Raw genomic sequence first — 21,565 nt, 5'->3', positions numbered from 1 at the left:
GGACATCTAGGCGCCAGTTTAGGGGCTAATCAGATGAATGAATGATTCTCAATTTCCAAGGTTGTGTGTGACAGAGTCAAAAAAAAAATGAAAAAAAGTGAATTTTTTACATTAATAACCCAAAAACCTTTTGCTGAAATGAGAAACCACAACCACCACCCACTCCTCCACTCACCAAATCCATTGACAACTTTGGGATATTGGAAATAATTCACAAAAGTGTGAGACAGATTCCATTTCCTATTATTACTAGTTCTCACTAGCAAATACTTTACCAAATTAATATAATCTCCACATATCTCTTTTTTTTGACTTTCAACGACTCTCTATTTCTCTCTTTCCCACTGTCCATATACGATACAACCAAAAAACTCAACTCTCATACTCCCCCAAACTTTTCAAACCCTTATCTTCTTCTTCTTCTTCTGAATATCTTAACTTCTGATCAAACTCTGATTTTTTTTCTTTTTTTTTTGAAGTTGTGCACGTGAAAGGGATCTCAAATGTATTCTAAACTATCACCTCTCTACCCCGTGATTCCATTATGTCTTTTCTTATGTTCACACAGTCTGTCTTCTTTCTGATCTTTCCCATCCACCTTTTTCCAGCTCCAAACCAGATTATGGGGTTGTCTCTATGGGGATCTCTCCTGTTCTTCTCCTTCTTCGTCAAGCATCTGACAAGCCTAGATCCCAATACCGACGCCTTTTATCTCTCTCACTTCTTCTCTGCATTGAAGTTACCCCAAGCTCACACTTTTTCTTCTTCCTGTTCATGGCCAGGAGTGGTTGTCTGTGACATAAGAGACAACGTGCTCCATATTTCGGCTTCTGGGTTGAACCTGTCTGGTTCCATCCCTGACAACACCATTGGCAAAATGAGTAAGCTCCAAACTTTAGATCTCAGTGGAAACAAGATTACGTCTCTGCCCTCAGATTTGTGGAGTCTGAGCTTCCTCGAGACTCTCAATCTCTCTTCCAACCGGATTTCTGAGCCTCTTCCCAGCAACATCGGCAATTTCATGTCCCTTGAGACGCTTGATCTTTCTTTCAACAGCTTCTCTGGTGAAATCCCTGCCGCTATAAGCTCTCTTGTCCGTCTAACAACTCTCAAGCTCCACAACAATGGTTTTCAGTTTGGTGTCCCTCCAGGACTTCTCAATTGCGGATCTCTAGTCTCCATCGACCTCTCATCCAACCAGCTCAGCGGGTCTCTGCCTGCTGGTTTTGGTTCCGCATTCCCACATCTAAAAAGCTTGAACCTTTCACGGAATCTGTTTCAGGGTTCACTGATAGGAGTCTTGCATGAAAACTTGGAAACACTTGATCTCAGTGAAAACAGATTTGATGGGCATATTTTGCAGTTAATACCCGGCCACAAACACAACTGGTCTACTCTGATTCATCTTGACTTGTCCAACAATCGCTTTGTAGGCCATATATTCCATGATTTGAGTTCAGCTCATAAACTGGAACACCTTAACCTCGCGTGCAATCGTTTCAAGGCACAAGAATTCCCGCAAATCGGGAAGCTTTCAGCGCTGCGTTATCTGAATCTATCTAGGACCAATCTCACTCATATCATACCGCGTGAAATCTCGCGGCTGAGTCATCTGAAGGTTCTTGATCTCTCTTCCAATAATCTCACTGGCCATGTGCCAATGTTGAGCCTCGAGAACATTGAGATACTTGATCTCTCGCTGAATAAGCTTGACGGAGACATTCCAAGGCCAGTTCTGGAGAAACTCCCCATGATGCAAAGGTTTAACTTCTCTTTCAACAATCTAACCTTTTGCAACCCCAACTTCTCACAAGAAACAATCCAGGGATCCTTCATTAACACTACAAACAACTGCCCCTTCGCTGCAAAGCCGATTGTTATAAATGGTAAGAAAGTCAACAAGAAGAAGACAGGGCTTAAGATTGGTTTGGGATTAGCAATCTCCATGGCGTTCTTACTTGTAGGATTGTTGATCATACTTGTGACTTTGAGAAGTAGAAGAAAAACAAGAACTTGGGCAACAAAGCTAGCCCCAAACAACACAGAACCCAACTCGCCAGACCAAAGTGATTCAATCACTTATATCAAGCAAGCAACGCAAATCCCTGTGGTAATGATCGACAAGCCATTGATGAAGATGACGCTTGCAGACCTCAAGACTGCGACTTTCAACTTCGATAGAGGCACAATGTTGTGGGAAGGCAAGTCTGGTCCTACTTACGGAGCAGTCCTAGTCAGTGGATTCAGAGCAGCTTTAAAAGTTATCCCAAGTGGAACCACATTGACTGATATGGAAGCCACGATAGCCTTTGAACGCCTCGCCAGGATCAATCACTCAAATCTTGTCCCGCTTTGTGGATACTGTATAGCCACAGAGCAAAGAATTGCGATTTACGAGGACCTCGACATGGTTAATTTGCAAAGTTTACTCCATAACAACGCAGACGATTCTGCACCGTGGAGACTTCGACATAAGATAGCTTTAGGGACGGCGAGGGCTTTAGCTTTCCTCCATCATGGCTGCATTCCTCCAATGGTCCACGGAGAAGTGAAGGCTGCAACAATCTGGTTAGACTCTAGCCAAGAACCACGCTTAGCTGACTTTGGTTTAGTCAAACTCATGGACGAGGGGTTTCCCGGTTCCGGCGAATTAGACGGGTACACGTCACCGGAGCAGGAGCGAAATGCTTCTCCCACACTAGAATCCGATGTGTATAGCTTTGGTGTTGTTTTGCTTGAGCTCGTGAGCGGGAAGGAGCCGGATGAAGAATTGGTGAATTGGGTGAGAGGATTGGTGAGGCAAGGGCAAGGACTGAGAGCCATTGATCCGACGATGATAGAGACAGGCTCGGAGGAGGAGATTGCGGAGGCGGTGAAAATAGGGTACTTGTGTACCGCCGATCTGCCATGGAAGCGACCTACGATGCAGCAGGTGGTTGGACTTCTCAAAGACATCTCTCCAAACAATTGATGGGCCAGTTGGTGGGCCTTAATACTGGGCTAATCACACTTAACATAAATATTAACATGGTCTCACAAAAAAAAATTCTACAGCTTTGTAATGTTTATTTCCTTGTTGATTTTTGTGATTTTAGAAGAAATGAGAGAGCGGTTTATATGTAAAGCAACTACAACAACAATGCAAACACCTTTGCTTTATTGAGAAGAAGTTATTGCATAAAATTGAGATTCAAAAGGTAGAAACGAAGAGTGGGGATTAGAAGAGATCAAGGTCCAAGTCCATAGAATTCACAAGCACACCATCATCTTCCCACTTTATATCTTTGCCATTTGGATCTTTCTCTATTATGCGTAACGGTGCATCTAATGGTGGAGGGCTCTGCATTGCAATCACTCTATTGTATTAGCCAACAATACAATACCCGCTGATTTAAATAACACTTAATTAATTAGTCCCCTACCATGCACCGTATGAGAGGCCAATTAATCCCGCGGAAGAAAGCATGCTGCTTTATCTCATTTGCCCCACCTTTCGATCCTAACCGGCTGCTCGGATCTCTATTTAACAATGTGTTGATCAACTGTCTACCTACAAGACTTACCTGCACAAACACATATGGTTATATTAGTATTTTCTTTTAAAGTTGGGTGCATGAGAAGACACACATGTTATTAACAAGAAAGCTCACAGGGATACTGCTGGGGAAGGTGAGATCTTTGTGCAAGATGTTGGCAAATGTCTTTTGCCTATTCTTGCCCCTGAAAGGTGTGCGACCATAAAGCATCTCATACAACAAGATACCTAAAACAAACATCCACAAAGAGATAAGCATATTAGAAGGGGTTGTGTTTTGACGTGAATCGGTATCATCAATCATCATTAGGTAAGATGGTTGCAGATTATACCGAGTGCCCACCAATCAATAGCACTTGTATGGCCAGCACCCGTGATTATCTCCTGAAACCATTAGGTAAACCATGAATAGAATACCCAAAATCTGAAGCACATTGAAGAGGCATGCAAAGGATGATTTGCAAGAGATAAACATTAAGTGCATTATCGTACAGGTGCAATGTATTCTTCAGTCCCTACGAAGGAGTTTGACTGGGTACTTGGTTCTGCGACAAATGTTGGTAGTGGTTGACTTTTGGATTTCCTTCTTTTGCTAGGTGCAGCCGGAACAATTAGCTGCACAGTATAGGTCTCCTAATTATAACATTTCTTTATCTTGCCAATAAACAAGAGTAGAGTTGAAGAAAAAAGCACCTGGGGTGTGCAGTTCGTCATGAATGATAAATCAAAGTCAGCTAATACAATGTGTCCATCCTTCTTGAGCAGTATATTTTCAGGCTTCAAGTCTCGGTATACTATTCCTATTTTTAGAACGAAACAATTACTCAAATTCTTGGACGATGACGTGACTATTTAAAGGCTATGGCAATTTATAAACAAAACGTTTAGATCAACATGCACAAGGAATCACCAAAAACAGTTTATTTACCTAAGCAGTGAAGATATTCTAAGCCGATAACGACCTCTGCTGCATAGAACCTGATGACAAAGATTGATTAAATTAACTCACAAGTGCTGGTAAAAAAAATGACATGAGATTTATAGCCTTCATCAGTTATCTAAGTAACCGCTAGATTGATATAAGATGATATGTTTCCTTGTTAACATAGTACTCCTCTTCAGTCAATACATCACCAAGAGATCTTGTGTTACACACTTACACCTTATACATTTAGCTAAAAGAAAATATCAAAATAGGATACCTTGCAGAGTCCTCTGTTAATATTTTCATAGGTTGTCTGTCAAGAAGTGCAAACAACTCTCCACCTGGGCAGAAGTCTGTAATCAAACAGACGTGTGTAGATGTCTGCGGAGAGGACAAGGACACTTCAGCAATGAGACGGAAGAATTGATATGAATTATGATGCAAACAAAAAGAAAAATATCTACCTGAAAGGAAGCGTAGAGAGTAGGAAGGAAAGGATGATCCAGAAGGGAAATGATTTCCCTTTCAATGCATGCTCGGTGCGCCTGCATAATGCTGCATGTCGTCAATGAGAGAACAATATAAATGTTGCATTTTCCAGCTTTCCCTCTCTAAAGGAAACTTTTGCCCTCATTACCTTGTTACGATTCAACATCATTGTTTTCTCCATTGCTTTCATGGCATACAATTCACCTGTTCCCTTCAGCTCAACCAAATGGACACTAAATTTTCCAACCAAAAAACAAACAAAAAAATCAATAATATAAGTCTATATACTAAGTAAAAGGAGATTCAAGGATAGTTTGAACTTCAAGTTTACTGATATGGACAATGTCAATGTGTCATACCTGCCAGTATCACCGGAGCCCAATGGTTTTATTGGTTTGAAATGATGTAGTCCCACTGTTTCTCCACTTGCTTGGATCTACAAAGGAGACTGTCAAAATAAGAACAGGCTGACACAGAAACCAAGTAAGAAGTAATGTAGTTTGATGCATGCCTTTTTAATTGCTTTCCACGACGTACTCTCCTTATTGTGAGGCAGAGGATAGACAGGCCTCGAGTGTGCAGCCCACAGGTCTTCAGGCCGCTAATATACATTGCAAATTGATCGTATTTATACTTTTACATCTTTGTTAAGTAATCATGAATTAATATGCCTTACCGAATTAGCATCTGGAAGTTCTCTGACAGCTTCATCTACATTTGTTGCTGTAGCTTTCACCTGAATTATATATAACCATCGTGATCGTCTTTTCTTTGATAGAAAATATATTTTAAAATAAACGCAGTAGGAGATTAACAACGTACCAATTTAGAACTCTGCATCTCTGTTTTCTCAGACAAACGATTTTGGAGGGGCTCCACATGATCACTTCCATCAAGCTGTACACCAATGAAGTATTGAAGCTCTCCCTAATAATGAAGAAGGTAATGTAGTCAGCAAAAATGCACGGTTTTCTTCAAGAATCTGTATCTATAAATTACATCACGGCGACCTTTTGATCACGCATAGGTTGCAAATGGAATAAGTTCCAGAATTTCTTTCCTGCAATGGTTTCGAGTATTGATGACACATCTGCACTGAAATTTTATAATCTGATCGTCCAAAAATGTTAAGTATAGATAACTACCGCTTTTAGTATAGTTTATCAACTGCACCGTTATCTCCCTTTGATCCTTTATTGCGTCTCTTATCTTCTGGACAGTCGATTGATCTGTCTCTGGCCCCTGAAGAAACCTGAAGCCAACCATTTTGCACATATCCATATCATGAATAAACAAAAACACAGTCGGAGAAAACTGCATAACTAACAGACATGATGAACTTCATGAGTAAATAGATACAAAAAGAAGAATATTCACATACCGACAATTTCTCCCCAAAATCTCCTCGCGTGTATACTCTGTCAATTCAAGAAAGCTATCTGATGCAAAGATCTGCAAAGGAAACAAATTGCATTATCATTTCAAGGTTGTATGCTTACAAACATGTCCATACCAACATAGTAGCACACTTGAGTTAGAAAAAAATCAATATAAGAAACATCTACAACTGATACAAAGAATTTTGAGAAAAGACCATGCATCTCAATTTTTAGACTGAAAACACACATACAATGGGATTATCAGGAAGACGAGGATCACTGATGACGAAATTCTTCTCTATCCGCTCAAGAGTGGTAGCTAGATCAATTCCTTGGCGTATATCCCTTTCTCTTTCCGAAAGGTCCCAACTGTCCCTCTGCTCTATTACTTCTGTGCTCAACATCAATTCTTCAGGTTCCATATTTGCAACATCTTCATGCTTATTCGAGCTAGGCGATTTGAGCCTTGACCTGCACATTTCACGAGGTTTGATCACAAATCATTCAAATTATATATGTACAGCTTCACAATTAACTAACCAATCCATTTTAAAGCATACATTCTAAGGCCCAGCACAAGGTTACCAAAGTATACAAGAAATAAGACATTCCTTGAAGCATTTTATGTATATGGAGACTATGGAGGATTTGATGGTGAAAATACTCACCCCGTTGAAACACGTCCAGGTGTTTTGACCGGCTTTGAAGCCTCATCTGACTGCATAGTTTGTCTACCAGGTGTATCATTGCTCACAGAATCCCGCACTTGAGACTTGCGATGTCTTATTGTCTGCACGACCTCTGTAATGGAATCCAAAGCTTTCTCCTTCTGGCGAGCTNCACTTTTAACTAACCAATCCATTTTAAAGCATACATTCTAAGGCCCAGCACAAGGTTACAAAAGTATACAAGAAATAAGACATGCCTTTAAGCATTTTATGTATATGGAGACTATGGTGGATTTGATGGTGAAAAAACTCACCCCGTTGAAACACGTCCAGGTGTTTTGACCGGCTTTGAAGCCTCATCTGACTGCATAGTTTGTCTACCAGGTGTATCATTGCTCACAGAATCCCGCACTTGAGACTTGCGATGTCTTATTGTCTGCACGACCTCTGTAATGGAATCCAAAGCTTTCTCCTTCTGGCGAGCTAATACAATCAAGAACATTAGCTAAAATATATCATTGTTACTGTCACAGAAAAAAACTGCTAAGAGTTATAGAGAGATGCAAGGAAGCACAAACCATCATATCGAATCAGGGATTTGGAGAGTCCATTAGGCCTCAATTCTTTGTCGTTAACACCTTCTGTATATTTGCTAACTTCGACCTGCATTCTGCATATGGAAGTGTCAACTGGTTGATAGAGGAGACAGTCGATTAATTAGGAAATAACAGGGAGGAATTAAGGGAGGTACCCAATGAACTTAATGGTGTTGCCCTGGTCATCCTTGATAGGAGTGACCGTGAGAAGATTCCAGAAAGGAGTTCCGTCCTTTTTGTAGTTTAACAGCCTTCCACAGTAACTTTTTCCATTCTTGACACAATCTCTGATTTTGGCAACCTCGTTCTTGTCTGTATCCGGCCCTTGCAGAAACCGGCTGGCGTATTACCCAAAAAGATTAAGACCTTTTCGAATAAGTTGGCATGGATTTCAAAAGCAATACTACGCTAAGTAGCAACTAAGGATGACACTAGGAAAAGATATGAGAGGAGCCGTACCAGTTTCTTCCAACAATTTCCTTGGAGGAATAACCAGTCATGGTGAAGAATCCACTGCTAGCATAGACTATGGGACAGTGTGGCTGTGTGGCGTCAGAGACAACAAAAGTCTGCTGCAACGTGGATAGAGCAGTTTTAAGCTCCTGGGATACTCTAGGGAAGGCCCCTGAATCAGAAGAAGTAGATTCTTCGGATGACCTCCTAGACATGGTCTTGCTTCGTTCCACTTCACTGGAGACCTTGAAACTAATGCCATCTTCTCCCGACTCCAGCTTAACAGCTGATAAACCCCATTCAGCCGTTCTTTCAGTTAACTTGGCGGAATCTTGAAACTCCATCCACTTACTACTGCTACCTTTGCCGTTGCCATCGAGAGGCGGCTTTGATGAAGAAGAAGTTGAAGATGATCCATGAGTCTCTTTTCCACTGGAGGGGTTGAAGACTTCAAGGGATCTACGTTCACTTAAAGCCTCCGAATCATTCAAGGGAGATGGAGGGGCTCTAGGCCTCTCCATAATGTATTATCTTTATTCTTTTTCTTTAGGCTAAACAGAGTAATGAATAGGCTGCAAATAAAAACCAGACACCACAGAAACACAAAGTTAGATAGATAGGTGAGGCAGGCACACCTGTAGGTTCCGGAAACAACTAATAAATGCCATTAAAGTCTTTGGAAACAAATCAACAAAATACGTTAAAGAAGTTGAAGTTTAATAATTAAAGAGAAAACAAAAAAAGGCTGAAAAATACCAGAGAGTAGCTTTATCAGCTGCAACTCATGGATGTACAGTACAATGGCTTTAAAAAGGGCAATGACGATGAGAAAAAGCTTTCAGAGATAGACCAACTTAAAAAAAAAAAAAAAAAAAAAAAAAAAAAAAAAAAAAAAAAAANTTATATTATTTGAGCTGAATACAAAATCATGTTTCTGAGGCTACAAATGAGCAATGCGGAAGCCTGGGAGGATAGAGACATCACTATCAGTAATCAAACTCACATGGACCCAATTTTTCTTTATTTTTTCACCATCAAAACAAGGACCACAACTCTTGTTTCCCCTAAATACGTGCACTATTGTTTATCATTCCCTTAGTCCTTTACAAAAATTTCTTCGTCATCAACACATTTATTACGCCCCTCCCCTCACATCAATTTCACCAGTAGGTACAATAATTCACAAAACAATCACACCACACAACACTGATCTTGCTGGGTTAAAATCATGTAATAATTCAGAAGTAAAAACTTACTAATGTAGTAGAACATGCGCCATATTTGATTCGACGGAAGACGAACTCGTTTAAGAAAACGACTGTGTGGCTTCTTCTTCTTCTCTCCCAAAGATGCTTTCGCAGACGACGAAATCGAGTAATTTTGTTACTTCTTTCACTGTCTGTTTCAAAATAATGCTGCTGAGTGGCCTGAGTCGGAGTGATCCCAAAAAAAAAAAAAAAAAACCTCATTAAGGCCTTTTTCTTGTCGTCCGCTTAAGGCCCATTAAGGCCTAGTTTGTCTTCAATAATGGGCCTTATTAATTAAGATGTAGAAGTGAGAGAGAGAGACGAGGGAAACTGAAACTGAAGCTGCTGAGAAGAATGGAGGAAAAAAACAGCGGCGGCGGAGGTGTTAGGCTTCACGTCGGAGGATTGGGAGAAAGCGTTGGGAGAGATGACCTACTCAAGATTTTTTCTCCGATGGGTACTGTTGATGCTGTTGAATTCGTTAGGACTAAAGGTCGTTCCTTTGCCTACATCGACTTCTCTCCATCGTCCGACAAATCCCTCAGCAAGCTCTTCTGCACGGTGAGCAGATTCGATTCTCCCTTTCCCTTTTTATTCCATTGGTGTGATCTCTTGTTCTTCTTAACCCTAATTCGATTTTGGCAGTATAATGGATGTGTCTGGAAAGGAGGGAGGTTACATCTGGAGAAAGCAAAAGAGCATTATCTATCTCGATTGAAGCGAGAGTGGGAGGAGGCGTCTTCTCCTAAAGATGATAGCACCATTAAAGCTCCTCCTGATTCAGAACCTTCCATTCACCTTAACATCTTCTTTCCCAGACTCAGAAAGGTACCAATGCTCCTTCAAAAATTTGACCTTTACATGATATGTGTACTACTAGTACTAGGAGTAGTAAGAGATTAGGGTTTGAGCTACCTTTTTTTCTGGTGCAGGTGAGAGCTATGCCACTTAGTGGAACTGGAAAACATAAGTATAGCTTTCAGCGTGTTCCATTGACGTCTTCTCTTCCAAAGAGCTTTTGTGATTGTGAAGAGCACTCTAACAACTCTCTCACTCCTCGGGAAACACATCTTCATGACCTGGACGGGCTTAATGTGGGAGTAAACGAAGACGAGGTGAATGTTATGAACTCCGTGATGAATAAGCTCTTTCAGAAACACAACATTCCAACTAGTGAGCAGGTCCCTGAGGAAGACAATGAGATAGATGCAGACCAAGATAACCTCGTCATCAATGTGGTATCTAGTGGGAACGATATGGGGAACTCAGAGATGGATACGTTGTCTAGGAAACGGGTACTAAAAGCTAATATTTTTCTATTTTAGTTAACTCAGTAATGAGTCATCTATTCTACCCTATCACTGATCTGGCTCTTTCTTTGATTTGTAACTCAGAAATCAATTCTCAACGAAACAACACAAAGTGGAGAAGGATATGGTGAAGGAAGAATAGGGAACCACATTCACCCTAGCAAAAAAAGGCAAACAATGAGCCTAGAGCAAAGTGGAAGACTAGAATCTTCACAGGCCACGCGTGACAAGAAGAAGCCTTCTGAAGTGGTACCGGATAAATCATCAAATGAACCGAGCGGAACAACAGGTGTCAAGTCGTCTAGTGACAATATTACCTGGTCCCAAAAGTCTTCCTGGAAATCACTTATGGCCAATGGGAACAGCAGTGATTTTAGTGTATCTAGTTTCTTGCCAGGTGTTGGGTCCAGTAAAGCAGTACAACCTGCACCACACAACACTGATCTTGCTGGGTTTCCTAGCCGAGAAAATTTGAAGGGGAAGACAAAAAGTAAGCGCCTAACTTCTACAATCATGGCAGCGGATTTACCTGTGTCAGATGACATAAAGAGGGATGATAGTGACACTATAGCAGTTGATATAGAGAGGGATGATAGTGATGCTTGGGAAGATGACTCAGCTAGTGACTCTATGGCAGATGACACAGCTAGTGACTCTTTGGTTGAGAGGGATGATAGTGATGCTAAGGAAGATGACATAGCTAGTGAGTCTATGTCAGATAACACAGCTAGTGACGCTTTGGTTGAGGGATATGATTGTGATGCTGTGGAAAATGACACAGCTAGTGACTCTATGGTTGAGAAGGATGATAATGATGCTGTGGAAGATGACGCAGCTAGTGACTCTTCGGTTGAGAGGGATGATAGTGATGCTGTGGAAGATGACGCAGCTAGTGACTCTATGGTTGAGAAGGATGATAGTGATGCTGTGGAAAATGACACAGTTAGTGACTCTTTGGTTGAGATGGATGATAGTGATGCTGTGGAAGATGACGCAGCTATTGACTCTATGGCAGATGACACAGCTAGTGACGCTTTGGTTGAGAGGGATGATGGTGATGCTACTGAATATGAAACAGCTAATGAGTCTATGGCTGATGATCCAGCTAGTGACTCTGTGGCAGATGACACAACTAGTGACGCTGTAGATTCAGACGACTCAGAATCACTTGCAGATACTGTTGAAGCGGTACCCCTGGAATTTGTTGCAAACACCAAGGGCAATAGGGGGAACAGGAAGTCAAATGCGGGAAAGCATGAAAATGTAGCAGAGGATTTGAATTCGGAAAAGGAAAGCTTAGTCGTCAAGGAAGATGTTGTAGAAGAAGAAGAGGCGGGGAAAGAACCGCTGAAAGCTTGTTACAAGTCAACAGGAGGTTCTTCATGGCTTCAGAAGGCTTCATGGACTCAGCTGGTTAGCGACAAAAATACGCCTTCATTCAGTATAACTCAACTCTTCCCAGATCTAAGTACTGACAAGGGCGAAGCAGCTAAAGTGATCAACAATGTAGAACACCAGACTGCAAGTGCAATGAAACAAACAGATTTCACATGTAGCAGCGGTGGCTTTGTGACCGCGGGAGTTCCTGTGGGAAGTACCTCTGTGAGAAGTTTAGATGAGAATCGGCAGCGTCTGAATAGTAAAAATTTGAGTGAAGGATGCAAGTTGGGTGCGAGGAAGACATTTAAGAGAAAGGTTGGGTCGGGGGAGACATGCACTTTTATGAGAAACTCGACTTCTTTGAAAGAGTGGGCGAAGGCTAAGAAGGCATTGAGTGAGCCGAGGAGAAAGAAAAATAGTGAAGAATGAGTTAGATTGTAAGACGATCAGAGGCTCTTCAAATTATGTATTCCTCTACAGTTTTTGTGCTTGATACAATACAATGCTTCTTTTTTAAAAGATTAAGGCTTTAACGTACACTGATAAAAAAAGCACTTTTCATTAGATAAAGTCTGATTGATGAACTGAACTTTGATAGTCAACAAGTATGGGATACAGAAAAGCGTAAAGATGCAACGTTTTACTGAGTTCTTGTTACTAACTGAATTGAAAGAAAAATAAGGAGCCAAGCCCTATCTATCTTTGAGTTCCTGTTCGAACTGGCCGAGTTTCAGGCGTATAGGCTCCAAGAACTGCTTCATATCCAACCTAATAAGGTTCTTCAGCTGCTGGGAAAATTCCTTGTCTTCGCTGAGCTTCACATCTACCTGCTCCATTCGCACAAGGTATCATCATCATCCAGAGATTTTAACATTCTTCCCAAATCAATCAAAGTCACTCTATGCATCTTTGTCTAAACTACAAACAGAACGTTTCCTCTCAAGACTCTCTATAGTAACATTACCTCAAGATCATCAAGCTCGCCGAATGAAAACTCTGGAATCTCAAGGCTCCCCTTCACCTTCTTCATATTCTCTTCATATGACCACTCTCCTAAAAAAATCGCCATGATAGCAGTTAATGTATGCAAACAAGTTGTATTTTACACGAACAAAAGACAACGAAAGTAAGTTCCTCAACTTATCAGTGACAAAACTCAAATGCACCAAAGTCCTCCTCATATAAATGACTAGATTTCAGATAATGAAGGCAAAAGGTCTTTACTTTTACAAACACAAATAAAGTAAAAGATTCTTAGTGGTTAGTCGTCTTACCCTCAACTTTAAGGGAAAGCTCGTAAGTATAGCCAACTCTTTTCTTGTTCCGAACTGTGACTAAGAAAGCCTAGCGAAGCAGAGGACGAAGGAAGGATACATCAATCGAGAAGACAACACAAATACCAAAACAAAAAAGAAGAAGAAAGAAAGCAACTCACATCTCCAACGCATCTGTTAACATCTACAATCTCAGCTTTTCCAGAAGAGAATTGCAATGAACCCACTGATCCTAACAACTCCTACGAGCACGATTTCAATCAAATTAGCAAAAAAAAAAAAAAGTAAAGCAAACAAAAACAGAGTAAGAGAGAAAGAAAGAAAGAAAGAAAGAAAGAAGAAAACCTTTAAACGGTCAGTGGCCCATTTGGTGAGACTTTTCTCCTCCCAAGTGCCAGCCTATGTAGAGAAATCAATGAGACAAGAAGAGTTAGATAATGCAAAGAAGACTGGTAAACACGAGTTTAACAGATGAAAACGAAAAAAAAAAAAAAAAAAAANAAAAAAAAAAAGAGCAAACCCGATTCCAGAGAGAGCCAAGGGACGCAGGAGCAGAATTGAGAGCGACGTCGTTGTTTCTGAGCTTCTGGGGCAGAGGAGGAGGAGCTGCATCTGCTGTGGCTTCTCTCACCCAATACCTATACGATGAGCCCTCTTTCGTCTTCTCCTCCTCTCTCTCCATGACTTTCTTTACTCTCTCTCTCTCTCTCTCTCTCTCTTTCGCTTCCCTCACTCTCCTCTTCTCATCCAATTTAGGGTTCCTCCGATGTCTCCGGAAGTTTCGAGCCTCCGCTCAGATCCTATTTTTATATTATTTTCTTTCAAGTCTTTGTTCGTGTTCGAAAATTGGCTTTAATTAAGTTATGGTCTTTAAAGGGCCCACTATTGACTCAAACACAGGTTCTTTCATTCATTCTTGTTTTATCTATTAATGTCTATCTTCAAGTACGAAATTTGCTAAGTTCTACATCCTTCTGTAATTTGCAGTAACGAATCAGAATACAGATTACAACAAAATTGTTGCTCATGTGTGAGATACAAAATGAGTGATAATACTACACTGTCTTCTTTAGATTTTGGAGATCAGTTGATTTTTGGCTTAGGAGCCCTTGGCTTTAAGACAACGTAAAGAAGAATCGCAACTATGATAAAGGCAGGAATTGTGGTCATGTCCACTTCCACTTTCACCTTCCTCTCTTTTGTGCAGTGAATTGGGTGCAAGACCCCCACAGTTGCATTCACTTCTCTTACGAATCTGATCAAATAAAAAGCCTGGGTTTATAGCAAATCATTCCTCTTAAAAACTGTAGCAAGGGTAAAAGAAGGTGTACTTACGAGTTCGTAGCTTCCTCTAAGGTATATAGAAATCTCATGGCATCACCATATCGTGTTTCTCCCGCAACATTCGAAAGCTGTTAACATATAGCAAAGACATCATTTGGCTTTCCCAATTGCAGAAACCAAGCTAAATGTACAAATGTGTGTGTACTCACCCGTCTCCACAGGCTAACCACATACTTGTACTTGTTCATCAGCTCACGTTCCCTCGATCGGAAGAGCTTAAACGTTTTTTGATCTTGTTTCTGGTCAAGGATATTTACACTAGCATATTAAGACCCGCAGGTAATAAAAGCCCTTCATAGTTCAAATTCAAAACCTCAAAACATAAATTTAAAGAACTTCCAAGGATACTCGTTCGCTCCAGCCGCAGAAGATGAATCCCTGAATTGACTGCTTGTATTGATTCTTCGAGCGCCGTAAAAATATAGCTCCGGGCAATTGTGTCAGATTGAAATAGTGAAAGGCGCCAACCTTGAGAAGTGATGGATAAGGGATTGCAACCTACTGACCATGTCCAGTCCTACGAAACACCATTTTCAAAAGATTGTAAGCCGGACCATCAGCTTCTTTATTTGGAGATTATAATTAATGTTTGTTTGTCCTCGGTTCAAAACATTGCAATAGTTACCAGCAATATGAAAATATTTATGGAACTACATAACAATGCTATTTTGTATAATCTGTCAGCATAACTTTATACCTCAATTGCACTTTCATGAGCTACACTGTAGACAAGATGAAGAGGAAGCAATCCAGCTAGATGTTCGGCAACAGAGGCCATGGCTGCTTTCACCGGGGTCCTGTGTTATAAAGATGCAAGGAAGAAGGGAAAACTCATTTACTCTAACTCACTCATGACGTGCAAAATCTAACTAGGCGCATTACAAAATTTCTGCTAATACAAAGCTGCTAACATGTATGTGTTATACCTTAGATCCCATAAAAGTGATCTTCCGTTGCATTGCAAATGGCTCTCCCATGAAGATGCCTCCGACTGAACAACAACGACCATATTTGAAAGTGCCTTGGCTTGATAATGCTTGTCAATCAGGAGCGGATCCCCATTGATGAGCCAAAAGATAGGAATTTCAAGAGTAGACCTGCTGTGGGCATGACCTCCTGAATTATATACGAGATTAGACACAGAGTGTCAATGCCAATCACAATGTATCAACATCAACCAATGCATGGGATCCACTAGCAATTAACGCAATCACTCAAATTGTAACAATTCTAAACGAAGGCGGTAGTAAATATATATCTCACAGCTCAGGCACAGTAAATAATACAGTATCTCAGATCTTCTGCATTTTTCTTACTACCCTACGACGAAAACTTGAAGTACATATGCAAAAGGAGAACAGTTATCAAAATTCTCAACGTAATTGTGATCCATAGAGTCTACATCAATATATAAATTAGATAGAAAAACGGAACACCAAATCACTTAAAAACTGGTAGCAAATAGTTTCTAGTTTAGCATTAAGGAAAGGCTTCTCTCGTGACTACAAAGGTGCCACAGCAAAAGAGATTAATAGTGACAATTTTCAAAAAATATCTACTTAACAGAGCGAAAATTTCTGTTGTTAGCTGACCTTTAAGGGGAGTGTGATCGTTCAGCCTTTGTAATTGATACTGGAGGATTGATGAATCAAGATATGAACGAACAGTCTTCCGGTAAGTTCCATTGACAAGCAATAGAGGGACAGCTGCTGCCCTTCGTGCTACTGAAAAAGCCATAGCCAATGCAGGATCCTCAGAGAGTGTTAACCTGTCACAATTGTTATTGACACTTCAATACAGCTCGAAGTTGCATACAGAAATCGGAGGGGGGATAAATCATCTAAGAATAATTAACATGTTTCTCTCTTTTTGGGGACAAGACACTCTACTAATTTTAAGGTCTAACCACATTTTGAGGCTATCGTTTATCAAAGAGGGTCAGAAAGATCAAGCCTTTCAGTGCATACATATGCTGGCTGAACATAGGCTTCTGAGAAGGTAACAACAGCGAAGAAAGCCCATCCATGATGGCATTGAGATCCACCGGCAGCTGTTTGATTTGTCGAACTTTCTACATCAATAAAATTACAGAGTGACGACCTCATTCAAGCATCTATAGAAACTAAATTGAAAAAACTGCAGGCAATGTTATTGGTAGGATGAGGTAACTATGCTAGTTAGCAATAATATTTCATTATCAAACATAAATTACATAATCTTTGAAAAGAAAATGACAAATGTATTTCATAATTTTACGTTTTATTCATCTCATGACATGTTTTTATCCCTGTGACTTTAGATTATGAGATTAACTGAAGTTGTCACCAAAATATGCTTGACCTGATGGCAAATCCTTTAGACCATTTGACACGAACATACCTCTTGGGTGATGAAGACAAGCTGAAAAGAGATTTTCTCATAATGATGAAATGCACCATCAGCAACTGAGGGTGATATTATATGTCTAATGGATCCCCAGAGAGTAGCACCTAAATGTGCAAGGAAAGTATCGCGTGCAACTGTGTAACTTTGGAACTCCTGTGCAATCGAGATTACAGATGCAATGTGTAAAATTTTTTTATATAAAACTGAAGCATTATGATTCTAATCGCCTTACTGAAAGAATTCTCAAACCAGCAAGGGAGATAGCAACAGAAGAAAAAACCTAGCGTGGGACCACGAAAATACCTCATGTTCATCGCTAAACAAATTCCAGCTCTCCATTCGTTTTAGTGCATCCATGGCTTTTCTCTTGTGAGTCTCATCATATTCCTCTCCGTCAAATGACTGGAGCTCAGTTTTTAAATCCCGCATTCTTTCATCAAGTTCTTGGACACGTAAATGAGGACAAAATGAGGAAAACACACACAAAATACTGAAAACAATTACTCAAGAAATAATGTGGGAGCTGTGCAGAATCCTTCTTTGAAACCAAGGGGGTGCATGAATATATGAAGAGGGTACATGAAAACAAAGCAGCGTTGAGGAAGCACCTTCACAAAGAGCAAGTTTCACTTTCCTTCCCTTGCAGTGCTTGAAAGCAAATAGTTCATATACATCAATTTCAGCTAGAAGAATGTCAACAGCCTGATGATCATTCTGGGACAAGAAAAAGAAAAAGAAAAAGCAATACTGAGAAGTCTTACGCCAAAGCAGTTCAAACATGGCAAATGAAAACATAACTCAGAGATATTGCATACTGTGGACCAGAACACACTTGCTTTTATGCACATGCGTCAGCCTCAAAGAAATACAGCTCTAAGGATCCAAATTCTTAATTAACAAGTGATATGTTCACCTTTATAGTACATGAAACAAATAATAGAGAAACTAGTTCGTGGAGCTTTGTCTGAGATGATTCTTTAATTTCAAGAGCCCATGACTCCTAATCTCCTATACCCAAACTCTCTCTTACTCTTCTTTTCTCAACACCTTAATTTAAGTTTTTTCTCTGATCTTATCACTATGGTAAGTCTACCCACCACCACAGAGGTAAACTTTATGTTTTCCGCCTCTTAAAAAGTACCAGAAATTTGGTTATTCAACTTATTTGTTAGTCCTATTCTTGTTTGTACTGGAGTACAACAGTGCCCACGATAATTCAGGTACTTCCAAAATAAAGGTTCTTTTATGAACTGAATGGCTGCTTATTTCACCAATTAGAACTCACCTCTCCAAACACAGAAAATTTATCTTGAATTGCAGCTTGAAGTTTATCTTCTGCTTCATCTTCAGATATTTCTAGCAGAAAATAAAATCATGGACACAAGATTAACAGAAATTCAGGAAACGATTTTTCCACATGGAAAAAGGTCATGATAAGCCTAGGTAAATGGTCAGGATAAGCCTAGGTAAACGGTCAGGATGTTTACAACTTAGAAGCCATTTTGCAGAAGATTTATTGCAAATAATACCTGCAACAGCACCAATAGTCTTTCCCACATTTGGCAAACTAAGTTCGGTTCGCACTCCTTCCCCACCGACCGAAGGTCCCCATGAAAAAGGGCCAGCAGTTAAGTCAATGAATGCCCACCTGAGAGGAAACACACACAAAATCATGAAACATACAGCTTTAACAATTTATTGGCATGCTTAAGATGCGCTCTAAGCCAGAATGAGTACACAAATGCATTGAGAGCTTCAGAAAAGCAACCTGCCCTTTCCGATCCAGATATCAGTCAGACATTCTGAGTTAAGATTGCTTAAGTCTCCAGCTCTTAAATCCTTTTCTAGAATCACCTTCATATCTTCATTTTTCCCTTTAAGCAACTTGAAATTTCCATTGAGAAAGATCCAAAATTAAGCACATGTAAGGACATCCATGTTAAGCAAAAATAGATTTTGGGACAAGAAAGCATTAGGCCAGAGTAAAAGAAGACTGGTACCTGCAAAACCTTACTCTGAATGAGTTCGGCTGCATCTTTACCATGAGATAGCTGTTCCAACTTATTAAGAGCATCCTGCCATGCATTGTACCACTCGGCCTGAAAGAAAGACAACAATCAACAAAGAAAAACACAATAGTCAATGTACGTAAGACGTAACGAAACACCAGATACTCGCAGCACAAAGGATCTGATTCCCGCATGTGAGTATAGCCATTGCATATCTTACAAGACTAAAAATATTGTCAAAATAAATATCTTCCATATCTTACAAGCATTAAGGCTAATCAATGGAATACTAAAACTTGCCATAAAATAACTAACCGTATCAGTCTCCTCCGCATTTGTCCAGGAAAATTTCAGCATTGGATGTCTGTCGTAGAATGGCTTCTTCACCATATCAAATGCTACAACATACTTGCACCAGGTTGCAAATAAGAAAACTGGAATGTACATCATCAATGGAGAAATATCGTTTTTATTGCCTTTCTATACCTAATATATTTTCTGACGGCTTCCCAGACTGAAGAAGTTTTTTAACATTGTCCTTGTTCTGCGAAAAATAAAGAGAGTAAGGAACTAATAGCGAAAATAACCAAGAGATCACTTTAAACGACATTCTTCCTTTCTTTGTGTTTGATTATAACGCAATTTCTTTTGAAGCATGAAACGAATCTGAGGGATCGAGACCTACCTCTTTTAGATAAGATATCTCTGAGTCTGAGAACCCTCTCCTGCAAAAATCATTTTATAAGTCTAGTATATTTTTCATCCGTAATATAATGATATGATAATGTAAACAGCAGGTCCTCACCAGTATCCATATTTGGCTTTTTTAATCTCATGTTTGGGATTCAAAATAAATACGTTGTATGCATCCTCGAGATGAAAATATTCCACAAGGCTAGTGAAAATGTATTCCATCATCTCAACATCCACTTGCCATAGAGCACTTTCCTCATCCCTGTTACCATAAAAGGAGAGAGTATAGCATAGAAAAGACTCAGAAAATGATAATCAGGACCACCACTCAAAAAAGTACTGCAAGCAGCAATCATGAGTGACGTAAAGATGCCAGAACCAAGTGACTTCCATACGACATAGTCTGAAGCAAGAAACCCTTTGAAATGGATTACCACTATTACCTATTGGGAGACACGTCATCTTTACGTGCTAAAACATTGATGGCGCGTTCAATTACTGATGTCACCTTTTCTCCCATTTGTATAGCATGTACAGAAAAGCTGACAAAAGGAAACAAAGGCCCAGCAAAAACTATATGTAAAACCACACCAACATTACTAATGAACCACCAGTAAAAAGGTCACAAAAAGATGACTGTACTTGTAGTTAACGCGACTGATGATAGGAAGATGGTGTTTCACCTCCTTTTCAATGTTAGTCTTGTAAAAGGGGTTGAGAACTTCTTTGGTTTGTGGAACTCGTGTATGTTCAAACATGTGATCAAATTTATTGAACCAACGCTCAAGTTCCTCAGGACGAAGTTTGAAGTCTGGAAGAAGTGTGTTTAAAAATATTATGAACAAAAGAGAACATCAAGTGATGGCTACAATTCAAAGGAAAACAAGAGAGGCAGAAGCTATTCACCTTGGTTTCCTTTTCCTTCAAACCCAATGAAAATAAAATTAACTGGCACGGGAAGATAGACAGAATCGACTTCCATAAGGTCTAGGTAGCTCGCAATATTTCCTGAAAAAGATGCAACTCAAATTGGAGCTAGCATGTCCATAAGCATTCACATCAACTGAATTGAAAACGAAAGGCAATTTACCTGACTTGGTGTAATTCAGAACACCAGAATTCGGATGGATTGATGACTCCAAATCATCAAAATCTGATAATAGCGTTAAGTAAAATAGTGATGAAAAGGAACGAACACACAGGAAATCCAAAAGCAACAAGAGAAGGAGAGGCCTGGGGAGACAGAAGATACCAGTACGAAAGACAGACTCGCTCCAAAATCTGCTTTTGTCCCTGAGATTGAACAAGGAAAACACAGAAGACTTTGCCGTATTGCGTTTTCCATGAGGAGCTCCATATGATAGAGATGGTATGAACTAACAACAACCACGAAATCAATCAAACAAATCACGCAATTTCAATTGAGAAAGAGAAAAGGTAATTTTGAAAAAAACCAAAGCATTAACAAGATAACTTCGCAACTCATCAAATTTGATTTTATGATCATGTTACGACGGATCGAAGAAGGAAGAAATCGTACCAGGAGAGCAACACAAAGGGTGAAAACGAGCTTGGAAACGGATTTGTTCCCAGCCCCGAATCTGCGCATCGTCTTCTTCTTCTCCTAGTAAACGGTAAATCGTAGTAGGGTTTTTGCTCTTTCCTCCCGCAAAAATTCCTCCACTGGCCACTGTCTTCTCCACACAATTTTTTGTTTTCTCTCCGTCGATTAACCAAAATATTATTATTTCACCTCTAAACTAATAATAAAAAAAAAAATTAAAAAGTCTTTAGCTATCAACTATTGAGTCAAAATATTTTGTTCTAAGAAAATCGAAAATAGGTGACCAAAAAAAAAAAAAAAGGGACCATTATAAT

The 21,565-nt window shown here is 39.9% G+C and overlaps 5 protein-coding genes across 7 annotated transcripts; 2 read left to right on the top strand and 3 right to left on the bottom strand.

Moving 5' to 3' along the window:
- Nucleotides 114-3,157, top strand: LOC104761903 (probably inactive leucine-rich repeat receptor-like protein kinase At5g58150). Its single transcript, XM_010485070.2, has one exon. The coding sequence runs from the start codon at nucleotides 545-547 to the stop codon at nucleotides 2,969-2,971; it is 2,427 nt and encodes an 808-aa protein (XP_010483372.1). The 5' UTR covers nucleotides 114-544; the 3' UTR covers nucleotides 2,972-3,157.
- LOC104761904 (phototropin-2) lies at nucleotides 3,102-8,918 on the bottom strand. Of its 3 annotated transcripts, none has more exons than XM_010485072.2 (23): nucleotides 8,802-8,918; nucleotides 8,052-8,617; nucleotides 7,748-7,930; nucleotides 7,575-7,666; nucleotides 7,311-7,479; nucleotides 6,580-6,799; nucleotides 6,331-6,401; nucleotides 6,095-6,201; nucleotides 5,960-6,009; nucleotides 5,772-5,876; nucleotides 5,626-5,685; nucleotides 5,461-5,550; nucleotides 5,309-5,385; nucleotides 5,098-5,182; nucleotides 4,925-5,005; nucleotides 4,738-4,841; nucleotides 4,464-4,513; nucleotides 4,229-4,335; nucleotides 4,028-4,150; nucleotides 3,868-3,919; nucleotides 3,651-3,763; nucleotides 3,423-3,563; nucleotides 3,102-3,340 (listed from the first exon to the last, which is right to left on the bottom strand). In XM_010485072.2, the coding sequence occupies exons 2-23, from the start codon at nucleotides 8,564-8,566 to the stop codon at nucleotides 3,218-3,220; spliced, it is 2,718 nt and encodes a 905-aa protein (XP_010483374.1). In that variant the 5' UTR covers nucleotides 8,567-8,617; nucleotides 8,802-8,918; the 3' UTR covers nucleotides 3,102-3,217. The 3 variants fall into 3 exon arrangements, with proteins under 3 accessions (XP_010483374.1, XP_010483373.1, XP_010483375.1); XM_010485071.2 differs by lacking the exon at nucleotides 7,311-7,479 and adding an exon at nucleotides 6,997-7,165 and having other exon boundaries at nucleotides 8,802-8,916; XM_010485073.2 differs by lacking the exons at nucleotides 3,102-3,340; nucleotides 3,423-3,563; nucleotides 3,651-3,763; nucleotides 3,868-3,919; nucleotides 7,311-7,479 and adding an exon at nucleotides 6,997-7,165 and having other exon boundaries at nucleotides 3,993-4,150; nucleotides 8,802-8,917.
- Nucleotides 9,596-12,519, top strand: LOC104761906 (surface protein-like). Its single transcript, XM_010485074.2, has 4 exons — nucleotides 9,596-9,853; nucleotides 9,938-10,120; nucleotides 10,225-10,587; nucleotides 10,687-12,519. The coding sequence occupies exons 1-4, from the start codon at nucleotides 9,647-9,649 to the stop codon at nucleotides 12,409-12,411; spliced, it is 2,478 nt and encodes an 825-aa protein (XP_010483376.1). The 5' UTR covers nucleotides 9,596-9,646; the 3' UTR covers nucleotides 12,412-12,519.
- Nucleotides 12,523-14,090, bottom strand: LOC104761907. The gene is made up of 6 exons (XM_010485075.2): nucleotides 13,777-14,090; nucleotides 13,602-13,655; nucleotides 13,418-13,498; nucleotides 13,257-13,326; nucleotides 12,947-13,035; nucleotides 12,523-12,809 (listed from the first exon to the last, which is right to left on the bottom strand). Exons 1-6 carry the CDS (start codon nucleotides 13,936-13,938, stop codon nucleotides 12,675-12,677), a joined length of 591 nt encoding a protein of 196 aa, XP_010483377.1. The 5' UTR covers nucleotides 13,939-14,090; the 3' UTR covers nucleotides 12,523-12,674.
- Nucleotides 14,237-21,447, bottom strand: LOC104761908. Its single transcript, XM_010485076.2, has 25 exons — nucleotides 21,228-21,447; nucleotides 20,940-21,063; nucleotides 20,778-20,840; nucleotides 20,594-20,695; nucleotides 20,330-20,498; nucleotides 20,131-20,229; nucleotides 19,800-19,949; nucleotides 19,680-19,719; nucleotides 19,481-19,538; nucleotides 19,310-19,392; nucleotides 18,986-19,084; nucleotides 18,754-18,869; nucleotides 18,515-18,633; nucleotides 18,271-18,341; nucleotides 17,594-17,699; nucleotides 17,289-17,428; nucleotides 16,980-17,138; nucleotides 16,568-16,671; nucleotides 16,193-16,368; nucleotides 15,527-15,716; nucleotides 15,298-15,397; nucleotides 14,949-15,117; nucleotides 14,750-14,832; nucleotides 14,592-14,668; nucleotides 14,237-14,511 (listed from the first exon to the last, which is right to left on the bottom strand). The coding sequence occupies exons 1-25, from the start codon at nucleotides 21,294-21,296 to the stop codon at nucleotides 14,340-14,342; spliced, it is 2,838 nt and encodes a 945-aa protein (XP_010483378.1). The 5' UTR covers nucleotides 21,297-21,447; the 3' UTR covers nucleotides 14,237-14,339.

Source organism: Camelina sativa, chromosome 18, assembly GCF_000633955.1.
Source record: "Camelina sativa cultivar DH55 chromosome 18, Cs, whole genome shotgun sequence".
In the NCBI taxonomy this organism is placed as follows: domain Eukaryota; kingdom Viridiplantae; phylum Streptophyta; class Magnoliopsida; order Brassicales; family Brassicaceae; genus Camelina; species Camelina sativa.
The sequence above is the reverse complement of the archived record's forward strand: the minus strand, read 5'-3'. Positions and strand labels throughout refer to the sequence as shown.

Excerpts from the sequence above, each read along its gene's own strand:
- LOC104761903 (XM_010485070.2), top strand. The coding sequence starts at position 545 with ATGTCTTTTCTTATGTTCACACAGTCTGTCTTCTTTCTGATCTTTCCC.
- LOC104761904 (XM_010485072.2), bottom strand. The coding sequence starts at position 8,566 with ATGGAGAGGCCTAGAGCCCCTCCATCTCCCTTGAATGATTCGGAGGCT. Across the intron at positions 6,010-6,094 it reads GATAAACTATACTAAAAGCG|GAAAGAAATTCTGGAACTTA; the intron begins GTAGTTATCTAT and ends AAACCATTGCAG. Across the intron at positions 4,514-4,737 it reads TTAACAGAGGACTCTGCAAG|GTTCTATGCAGCAGAGGTCG; the intron begins GTATCCTATTTT and ends CTTTGTCATCAG.
- LOC104761906 (XM_010485074.2), top strand. The coding sequence starts at position 9,647 with ATGGAGGAAAAAAACAGCGGCGGCGGAGGTGTTAGGCTTCACGTCGGA. Across the intron at positions 9,854-9,937 it reads TCAGCAAGCTCTTCTGCACG|TATAATGGATGTGTCTGGAA; the intron begins GTGAGCAGATTC and ends CGATTTTGGCAG. Across the intron at positions 10,121-10,224 it reads TCTTTCCCAGACTCAGAAAG|GTGAGAGCTATGCCACTTAG; the intron begins GTACCAATGCTC and ends TTTCTGGTGCAG.
- LOC104761907 (XM_010485075.2), bottom strand. The coding sequence starts at position 13,938 with ATGGAGAGAGAGGAGGAGAAGACGAAAGAGGGCTCATCGTATAGGTAT. Across the intron at positions 13,656-13,776 it reads TTGGCTCTCTCTGGAATCGG|GCTGGCACTTGGGAGGAGAA; the intron begins GTTTGCTCTTTT and ends TTCTCTACATAG. Across the intron at positions 13,036-13,256 it reads GCTTTCCCTTAAAGTTGAGG|GAGAGTGGTCATATGAAGAG; the intron begins GTAAGACGACTA and ends CGATTTTTTTAG.
- LOC104761908 (XM_010485076.2), bottom strand. The coding sequence starts at position 21,296 with ATGCGCAGATTCGGGGCTGGGAACAAATCCGTTTCCAAGCTCGTTTTC. Across the intron at positions 19,950-20,130 it reads GATGACGTGTCTCCCAATAG|GGATGAGGAAAGTGCTCTAT; the intron begins GTAATAGTGGTA and ends TTATGGTAACAG. Across the intron at positions 14,512-14,591 it reads TTAGAGGAAGCTACGAACTC|ATTCGTAAGAGAAGTGAATG; the intron begins GTAAGTACACCT and ends TTATTTGATCAG.